The 10,589-nt window shown below is 38.5% G+C and overlaps 1 protein-coding gene across 8 annotated transcripts in view; it reads left to right on the top strand.

The window, feature by feature from the left end:
• Positions 1-5,275: 5,275 nt before the first annotated feature.
• The window catches only part of NFIB (nuclear factor I B), a 223,083-nt gene continuing 217,769 nt past the window's right edge, over positions 5,276-10,589 (top strand). For 5 of the 8 annotated variants that reach the window (XM_034663898.1, XM_034663905.1, XM_034663902.1 and 2 more), the window contains exon 1: positions 5,822-6,353. In XM_034663898.1, coding sequence (XP_034519789.1) covers positions 5,936-6,353 — 418 coding nt within the window. In that variant the 5' untranslated portion in view covers positions 5,822-5,935. Of the gene's footprint in view, positions 5,433-5,783; positions 6,354-10,589 lie in introns of those variants that run through there. The other 3 variants (XM_034663899.1, XM_034663903.1, XM_034663906.1) reach the window with 3 other exon arrangements.

Genomic DNA, 10,589 nt, shown 5'->3' with positions numbered 1-10,589 from the left:
TGGGCACGGAGCGGGCGCCCGCGCGCTGCCAGGGCGGCTGGGCCGGGCGAGGCCGCCGGGGGTGGGCAGGGCCCCGGCCCAGGAGCACTAGCCCCTGCGCGGCCCCCCGAGTGCCTGCTGCTGTGCGGCGCCCCTGCCCAGGGTGCCGGCTGCCCCTGTCGGTCGCTGGAGCGCTGAGACTGACTCCGGCTTTAGAGGAGCTTTACGGGGGTACTGAGCCCTTATAAACAACCAGTGAACTGGGCGAGGGGACTCTAGCACGAGTCCTTGTGGGCGCCTCTGGACTCCGCTGCAGGCAGTGGGCGGGCGACGAAGCGAGTCGGAGGTTGTGGTCCGGAGACCCATTCCTTTGCTTAATTTGGGGATCTGAGACTCTGGTCCATCGTGATCCGCACTTTGAGGTTTCCAGTGACCACACCACAAAGGCAGTCTTTACGTTGACAGGACTTAGTTACTCGTGGTGAAAGTTAAGGACTTTAGAACATGTTCATTTTGTGGAGACCTGTTCATTTGACGATATTTGGGCGTAGCTCGGAGGGCAGAAAGTAACGCTGGAAAAGTAAGGTCATTTTTTAAAAATTCACTTTGAAAATTGTCCTAAGACTTTAAGAACAACGTTATGAAATAAAACACTGGCTTGATGCGTTTTTAAGAACACAATTTATATATTTTTAAACCAGACGGTCAAATGGAAAAGTGGTGAGACCGAACGGACTTACCTGGGGGCAGTTTTCATCGCTGCCTAGCTAACTAACCAACTGGCGAACTAACTAAATATCTTAGACCAGAGTTGTTATTTGAAGCATTATTTTAAACCTCGAAAGGTGTGGGACCCTTGACTTCAGCTTTGAGGAAGAAGTGTCACCATTGGTAATTGATAACTATTTTCTTGGACATTGGCATAGAAAACTGCACAGTTAAAGAAGTGTCGCCAGATCTTAGGTGTGTTACAATTTTTTAAAAGTCCAATATCATGATGATGCATTTTTATAATGGATAAATGATTAAGATTTCAATTGTATGACAATTAGAAGCCATTGTGATTGGAAAGGACCGAGGCATTCAAAAATTGTGAATGAAGATGAAAACAATGATAAGGCTTATTCAGTGATTGGATACAGTCCTGTAGCTTTTTGGCTGACACATTTTTTATTGTTTATATTTTGTTTGGCATCTGAGTATGATTAACTTAGATATGGCTATTTTCAGCAGTAACGTGCACTTTAATTTAACAAAACTGGAAAAATGAGTTGCTGAGTATTTGTATTTTCAGAGCTATGGATAATGACCAATAAATACGATGATGAAACTGTTTCAGGTAAAACGAATTGCCTTTGGTTGTAAAAGTTACCTTTCATATTACCTATCAGCAGGATTTTTTTTTTCTTTCTGGTAAACTACATTTGGTATTATTTTTACATTATTGAAGCATAGTTCAAATAAAACAAATTGAGGTAAGCTTTTTTTGCTTACAAAGTAACTGCATCACTTACTCTCACCTGTAAAAGATTGTTTTTCTATATTAATTTATATTTCTAGTATCAGCTGCTCGGAAACCTTGCTAGTGATTACACTGCACTTTTGATTTCCCCTAAATAGCATTGTAAAATCACTAGCTTTATCTTAATTTCTATAAGTTGGAAATAACATTGCAGCATTGTGACATATGGAATATTAGGAGCATATACAGCATAATCATTCAGCTATCACGTTAGTATTCAAGAACACATACTTACCAACACTAATTCATGATGACTAACATTCTCTCCTGTTTTAATAATGTAAATCTAGGTTGACGTATTAAAACTGTTTTGGGGATTTCAGGCCTCTACTCCAGCAGGAATTGGAGCTTTCCAATTCTCAATATCTCTGTGACTTTATAGGTAATGTAAGGTGTTGCAAAAGTAAGAGCACATGAACAGTGTTACTTTTATATCAGACCAGTAGTTTAGGTTTGTGTTATAAGAGTCTATTAGCTATAGCAAAATGTTTTTTAGAATGTGTGAATACAGGAGAGAGAAACATTCTTAATTGGCTGAAAACTTTACAAAGTGTCTCAGTTGTTGCACTAAAGTAGGTTTTAGAAAGAATTTTATTTCAAAAGGAGCTACAGTTAAAGTTGTTGATATTTAGCAAAATGTTATGTAAAAGTGTCAGTATATCTCTATAAATCAGTATTTATACTTCAGTACAAATCAGATATAAAAGGAAAAATAAAAACCATCATATATGATTTAATATTTCGCTTTTTCTAAAAATAATGTAAACCCCTAATAAAACTTTCACTTGGCATGATTGCATTGAATTTTTAAAATTTCAAGTTCTTCATGGAACATATTTTTAATGGTGTATTATTATATAGCAGTGCCCCAAGAATATCTAGTATTTATTCTTCCACCTCTCTATTGATCTAATTTTCCATTCCTTTCATGGAAATCATTGTTTCTATAAAGAAAAATATTTCTGGTGGAATTAGGATTGTTTACTTTTATATTTGATATTTGTAACTTGGCTATTTATTTTATCAATTTAGTTCAACTAAAGGAAGTTTTAAAAGACAAATGTCAGTGAATTTTAATAAAAATTCTTAAAGGGTGAGGTGGCATATTACATTAGTATAGAGCCATTAGATCTTAGGTCACTTATATGCTTAGCTTAAAAAAAAAAACCTTTCATAATGGTTTAAAGTATTATTGTGATAACCTATTAATTAGGACATTTGAATACCTTAATCACGTATTTTTTTTGATAAAGACAGTTACTATGCTTCATATTCACGTCACTCAAAATTACTAAAAATATATTGCAACTCGGTATTAGAAAGCAGTCACACGTGGGAGATGACATTTTAGGCCTGTTAATACAGAAGTATATGTGACTTAAACCTCTACTTATCATTTTTTTTGGAGGTTATATCTCCTTGTCAAGTGTTTCATTTGAAAGGAATCCACAGAGTAGTAAAGCCCAGAAACATTTTTGAAAGGCAACTTTGTAGACTGAGAAAGTTTGCTATTTCTATTGGTCAATAAGGAAAAAAAAAGTATGTTTTAAAACATTATTTGGCAATATTGGCAACAAACTCATGGCAACCTTAAAAAAAAAAAACATTGTTTTGTGTGCATTTGCTGAGAAATTCCAAATTCAGTTCTCCAATTTGCATTTTGATTATTTAAAATACTTTATTAAAGTTTTCAGATTTATTATGTGACAGATGATTTGAAACTCGAACAGGTTTAATCAAAAGTATGTTTGATGTCTTTATAAGAAAATGAAATGTCACTGAACATAGTACTTAAGGATGTAAGCACTTAAGAGTTACCACACCGCTTAATATCTGTTGCAATAATATAGCATTTTTAAAAGCGTGGCAAGGGTAAAATGAGTGAGACAAAGCTACCCCCACCCCCATGTATTCTTTACATTCTCAGCTCCTTAGCTGATGAGTATGTATGTGTATTTTTTAATCATATCAATAAATCGTAGTAAAAGATTATAGGAAGTGAGTTCCCAAAGCATGTTTAAGTCCACACTTCCTTAAACAGGGCTTCCTTTGCATTATTTCTAAGGGGGATAAACAAAGTTTTTGTAGTTACAGTGAAAGCTGAAAGCATGGCATCAGAAAGTATATGGAGATAGGGAGGTCTTATCATGGGCTGTGGTTGCTGTGAGCAGGGCTGCCTTCCCACACAAAGAACAGATTGTGGTTTAACTCTTTCCATGGCCTAGTTTAATGTGCTCGCATAGTAACCGAATTGTTCAAATCTCTGCTGGAAACTACTGATCGGTTTAATGATTTCCTCTATGGCATTTGGTTATGCCTCATGCTGTGATGTAATCATCTGCATTCTGTATTGTTATAAAATTTTGATTTATACTCGTTCTGCCGGAGGAACGTTTTACAGCAATATGTTAAAACACTTGATAACTGCATTATTGATTGGATGGGACATACACCTTTTTCCGTGTGTGAAATGCATACTGTGAACACGCTCTAAGTCTTTAGCACCGAAAACTCGAATTTCATCCTAAAAATGGATTCAAACCCATAGGGGATTTTCTTTGGACACCTTCTTTGTTAGAGTGGCATTAGTTGCACTTTCTTCATCTTTACCCTCATGGCATTCATCAGTCTGCTGGTTAGATAGAATTTATTCCACGTAATTCGGGGTGACTAGCCCTAGTGTGTAAATTCTAAGTTGGGATATGGTAAGTTAGAGAAAGTTATTTTCCTGGTCGGGGGGACGGTAACAGTCAGTGTCCAGAAAAGTGGCTGGTGGAAGTTCCTATTTGCCTCGGGTCTTGGTTTCTTGCATGTGTGCAGGATGCCTGAATGGGATGTTAGCTCTTTCTCTGAGCAGTAATGGCCTAAGCTTCTGAGACAGGTTTTACCTATGGCAGGAAGCAATGAAACACAACATGAACTGCTTTGGGAAGTAACTTGAAATATCTGTAGGTAAAGATGATCTGCCATTCCTCACTGCCTCCCTCCCTTCAAAAAAAAAAAAAAAGGCTTAGATGGAATAGGCAGGAAAAATGCAGGAGCCCAGGGTAAACCACTTCATTCAAAAGACAGGATACTGTAGAGTCATACACGTGCAGACTCACAAGCCATGCATAGGTGCCCCCACGCTACGCCGGCGTAGCAAATGAATTGTATTGATTCCACAAAAGCAGTAAGTGACCAGCGGTGCACTCCTGGTGTCACCCTGCCACTGCATGCAGAGACACAAAGCACGTAAAGTTGGTGCCAAGTTGCCATTTTTCATTGTTCACCTCAGATTGATTTTTAAGGGGTTTAGAATAATTGCCATACTCATGTGATCGGTTAACAAATTCACTGACTCTGTGGGGCTTCAGATTATATACGAAAGCTGCCGGAAGAACGTTCGTGTCATTTTTGTTTTCAACTTTGGAAACTTTTACTGAAAAACGAAAAGAGTGTGTCTGCATGTCTGCCTGCGAGAGAATAGGAGAGTGTGAGAGTGAGTGTGTGTGTGTGTATGTGTGTGTGTGTGCGTGTGTCTTGGAGGCTAGTGGTCCTGGTGCAGGGAGAGAAGGCACTGCTCAAAGTATGGAAACCTTCTGTTCAGGACACTGATACGACAGGCTGTGTCCTTTGCCCACTTTCCCTCACTGTATACCGGTTTCTCTAGTTACCACTCTTGGAATGGTGCTGTTTCAGTGTTGGAATGTTGGACGTTTGATAAGAAAATGGATCAAGTTTAATGGCGCATGCTCTTTGTGCCACCAGCAGCCTCTTGCTGAGAGCATGCTCCAAAAGCGGGAACTGTGTGGCATTACACTGAGCATCTATATGCTTTGTGTTTCTGTGCCACAGAGAAAAGAAATGAACTGTGGCATCGCTCCTGCCTTCTGAACAGCTCTGCTCCGATTAAAAAAAAAAAAAATCTCACTGTGCTCTTTGTAAAATGGTACTGCTTAGTGTTAGTTGGTCAATCAAATATTTAAATATTAAATTAGGTGCCAAGCACCTTGGTTACTTACGGTTTAAAGAATGTAGGATGCATGGTGGGAATGAGGGGGATGGGGCCAGAGTGGAAATGCAAATATAAATCTTATTTTCTTTTCAGGAGGCAGAAATCAACCTGTGAATTTTGGTGGAAAAGGGACTGCTTGGCATACTTTATTTTCTTCTCCTGCTATTTTGATAATTTTAAATAAGCAAAGAATGTTATTTTTATGCAGAACTTTTTGTCGTGAATTGGGAATGGGTTGTATGTAGTTTTATTTATTTATTTTTTGGAGCCTTTAAAACCAAGCTGACTGTGTCTGTCTTCTTTCCCCCTTTTATCTTCCACAGGATGAATTTCACCCGTTCATCGAGGCACTCCTTCCACATGTCCGTGCAATCGCGTACACTTGGTTCAACCTGCAGGCTCGGAAACGCAAGTACTTTAAAAAGCACGAGAAGCGAATGTCAAAGGACGAAGAAAGAGCAGTCAAAGATGAGCTTCTCAGCGAAAAGCCTGAAATCAAACAGAAATGGGCATCCAGGCTCCTGGCCAAACTGCGCAAAGACATCCGCCAGGAGTACCGAGAGGACTTTGTGCTCACCGTGACTGGCAAGAAGCACCCGTGTTGTGTCTTATCCAATCCCGACCAGAAGGGTAAGATTAGGAGAATCGACTGCCTGCGACAGGCAGACAAAGTCTGGCGTCTGGATCTAGTCATGGTGATCCTGTTCAAAGGCATCCCCTTGGAAAGTACCGATGGAGAGCGGCTCATGAAATCCCCACATTGCACAAACCCAGCACTTTGTGTCCAGCCACATCATATCACAGTATCAGTTAAGGAGCTTGATTTGTTTTTGGCATACTACGTGCAGGAGCAAGGTAGGAACAGATTGTTCTTTCTTCTAGTACGGCAAACACCGCCCACAAACCCCATATACGGAATACTTGGCTCGGGTTAGATGGTCCTCGAGGCCCCTGATCTCCTTCACCCACTCTGGGTAGAGTGGCCTGCCCTCTTCTACTCCCATGTCCATTGCCATGTCCACTGCCATGTGCCAGCCATGGACATAGGCATGGAGCTTTCATACCTGGATAGGCGTGGGTATTTTGCAAAAGACCACAAAGAGATGCGTTTTCATATGTCTTTGAAATAATATACCTTTGCAAAGACACAGCACAGTCTGAAAAGTATAGTTTATTACAATTCACTTTTTGTCTTCGGCTGCATTCCTCGCATCTAGTCATCTTTTCTCAATTTGAAAATGTAACTTTATTTATGAATAGTCAGATCGCTTTTTAATAATCTTTGTATTGGCCTCATAACTAACAAGGTAGATGAACTTTGTTCACAAATCTGGTCCTATTGCACCGAAAATAGAATTAACGTTTCCTATTACAACATGCTTAAGATAGCCATATCAGAATGTGTGTCTTATGTAGACCTAGATTTATTGAATTCAAATATTTCTATCAACACCTACTTTTGATTGTGTAGTTATTCGCCATAGATTAAATGGATTATAGTTCTTGTTTAAATAATTTATGGTATAATATTTTCCCAGCGTGACTTGGGAATGCTTAATATCATTAGTTTACTTGAATGTGAATTCATAAAACTTACTGAGGAGAAAAGTTGCAGCTCTTCTTACAGATCAAAAAACAGAAAGTGGACTGGTTACACTGGTTTAAAATAAATCTCAAAAAGAATGCAGAAACCACATACCATACCTATTAAAAAAAATACTTGATAAAGACAGTGGTATAAATGTTGCCTGGATGAGTCAGAAATAGGGGATATTTTTGCTGAGTATTTTTTGAGTTCATGAAATATGTTTCTTTATTATTATTTTGTATTTTCCTTTAAATAAGTGAGAATTTCTTTTTTTCAAATAAATGTGTCAAGATACAGATTTCCACGTATTAGCAACAGTCCATAGTAAAACATCATTTTAAAAAGGAGCGTACCGAAAGTGGACTGAAGTTTGATCTGCCACAGATGGTGGGTCATTTCCTAACTTGGCCTAGTGGTAGGGAAATGGCCTGCTGATAGTCAGGTGGCAGACGGATTATGTGATGTTTGTTATATAAATGTGGGATTCAGTAAATTGGTATGAATTTTATTATCATCCAAAAAAATAAAATATCAGAATTACTCTTTTGACTCAGAAATCTAGGTACTTGTCATATGCTTTTTGTCTTTATAATTCCTTGATATAGTTTTAGAGATGTGCTTAAATGTCATTTAAAAATTTTTAGTTTGGTTTTAAATAAGATGCTGGACATCATATATTTGAAAGTATTACTTTTTTTTTTTTTTGAAACATTGCATTTGCCATTACCATGCATTTAAGAATTAAAGTCCAAGGAATGATGGTTTAGGGAAAAATATATTTTGGCCCTGTGTGTCCTAAAATAAAAGCTCATTAACACATGACACTTAATTTGATTGACAGCTGCCTAGGAGGTGACATCCTAAGGTGGGCTGTGTATCTGTGTTGGATTGACTGTGAATATGTTGTAAGTGTGTTGTGAAAGCCAAGGCCAGAAGTAAAGTTTTAAAAAGTGGGTCATGCAACTTTTTAGTGCAGAGGGGAGATTTGCAACCACTTCACTGCTGCTCACATTTTAACTTGCTTGAAGGCTAGTCCTTGAGGTGTGCATGCATGTACATTCACTCCCGGGGCAGGCAGCCAACTCTCTTGGTTGATGAGCTGACAATAAGGAACATATCCTTTGGATTTGTGGAGATAGATTGAGGAAAGAAAAATGTGTAAATGCCTTCTGCATTACACCATTGGTCATAATAATCATGAAGTTTTAAGCAACTCTTGGAGACCATGTTTTCAGATGAAACATTGATTTTGTTGTTGTTTTGAGTCTCTATCATAAAAAGCTTTCATTATTTTGCCCTGCACATCTAATCTGTATCCTCTCCTACCTGCCAGTGCATCATCTCTTCTTAACATGTGTTGGCTCTTTCTTTGAAAAAGTCACATCAGGATGCTTTTGTGCTTTCCTTTTTTCAAAATTTATATCTTTTTTTTTTTTTGGTCAAATGTAGGTTAATTATGTTGTTTTGCAGTGCAATTGATTGAAGAAGGCATTTACAAAGATAAGTCTTTAGTCAGTCAAAGTGCTGCCTATCTCCCATCATGACTTTTTATTTCTCCTCTAAGTACATGAAAACCCACTTAAGTTGGTTTTATAAATCAGGCAAAGAAGTATGAAGAAAAACATGAAGGAAAAAATAAGAAAAGAACACTGTAATGTTTACAACAGAATGAGCAACAAAATTACCTTTCCCCCCCTTTTTCTCTGTCTCCCCACTTCTAAACGACTGGGAGGAAAACACGAGAAAGAACAGAGAGGATGCCAAAGATGGTTGCCACTGGCACCAGGATTGGCATCAGACCCTCTTTGTTTAGCTCAGGATGCCTGTGATTTGTTAGTTGGCGTCCGCATTGCAGTGTGCAGTGATGTTACAATATATTGACAATTTCCAGATCTAGAAATGTCAATAATCCTCTTGGTTATTTATACAAGATCACAAACTACATCTCTTCTAGAGGATGAAATAAAGACCAACATATAATAAAGTTCCATTGTTGGCCAACTTCCTATGCTTTTCTTTTTCCCTCTTTCTCTTTTGGTTCAACCCACACTTTTTTTTTCTTTTTTTCTTCATGCCCAGCAGCCTCATCTTTTTTGAAATGTGGAAAGAGTTACTAGAGCTTTGACACAAGCTCTATTACTCCATCTGCATCTGATATGGTTTTGGGGAAAATGTATGCATTTTGAAATCACTTTTGATATATAGTTCATTAGACCTTTGCATCACATGGCCACAAGGCAGTATTTTCTTTAAAGCTAAATCTCTTTGTTATTCAGCTTCTTCTATGCATATAGCCCGATTGACCGCAATTTAGTCCATTTTTCTGTTTCTCCACATTAGTAAAGGGTCATGTTCAATACAGGCATTTATAAAATTATATGAGCCCCCCACTTTACCTCAAATAGACACATCATGTGGGAGTAACTGCATTTAAATCCATAAAATCATTTGACGTTATTGATTCAGAGGGCTGCGCTTCGGCTGTTCCGTTGCTACAAGAACCGCCATTTTGTTTGTGAAGTGCCAGGCGAGGGGGAAAAAAAAGGCAGACACTGTGCTTGATGCCAATAATGGTTGCCAGTGGCACCGAGGTTGGCATCAGACCCTCTTTGTCTAGTTGCTGAATGCCTTTGATTCGTTGGTTGGCATCCGCATTGCAGTGGGCACACTGGAAAGTTTTTGACAATCCCTGAATGAAAGCTGCTTGCTTGTTTGCTGCAGCAAACCTTAGCTAATATAAAACCCTTCCTTTTTATTTTTTAGGGTGTGTGTGTGTGTGTGTTTAAGGCTGTGAGAGATTAGAGGAAAAAATAGCTCTAAAGTGGCCTCCATTTTCCCAAAGATGTTAAAGATGTCCAATGATTCTAGGGCAGGTGGTACCTATTCCCCATATTGTCTTTGTTATTGCATTTGTGAAAGCAAAGCAAAACAAAACAAAACAAAAACCAGGCAAGCCTTACATAGGACACCTTCCTGGGACATAAGTGTGCTGTAGGATGTGGGGTGTGCACTGAGGGTGTGGAAGACTCGCTGAATGCTCTGGTGTATAATGCATTCATTATGACTGACTCTTGCTTTCAGTCACATCACTGCTTATTTCTTATGTAAGTTGTAGTTCCCTCAGTTTCCACCCTTCCGCATTTTATAGTAACATGTTGAGAGGATCTAACTTCTCTTTCTACTGACTAATGTGTAACAGTGTAAATGTTAAAAAAAAAAAATAAGCAAAGCTTCATGAGGAAACCTATGTGTTAAGGTCTGATACAAATCTTCTGTTGCTGAATTTTCTCAATTCTGTATCAAAATGTTGCCAGAGTCTCAGGGCACAGTCCTGCACACCAAGAAAACCAACCGAAAGGCTAAAATAATTTTGGTTGACGTTTCCTAGATAGTGAACATTAATATTGCTTTCCGGTTAACCACCATTATCTCGTTAATTAATAAGAAGGATTAGCTGTTCTGCCCAGAGGGCTGCCGAGAAGGAAGTCTGGCCTATGGGAGGC

Source organism: Ailuropoda melanoleuca, chromosome 7, assembly GCF_002007445.2.
Source record: "Ailuropoda melanoleuca isolate Jingjing chromosome 7, ASM200744v2, whole genome shotgun sequence".
NCBI lineage: Eukaryota > Metazoa > Chordata > Mammalia > Carnivora > Ursidae > Ailuropoda > Ailuropoda melanoleuca.
This window is presented reverse-complemented; position numbering and strand designations above follow the sequence as displayed.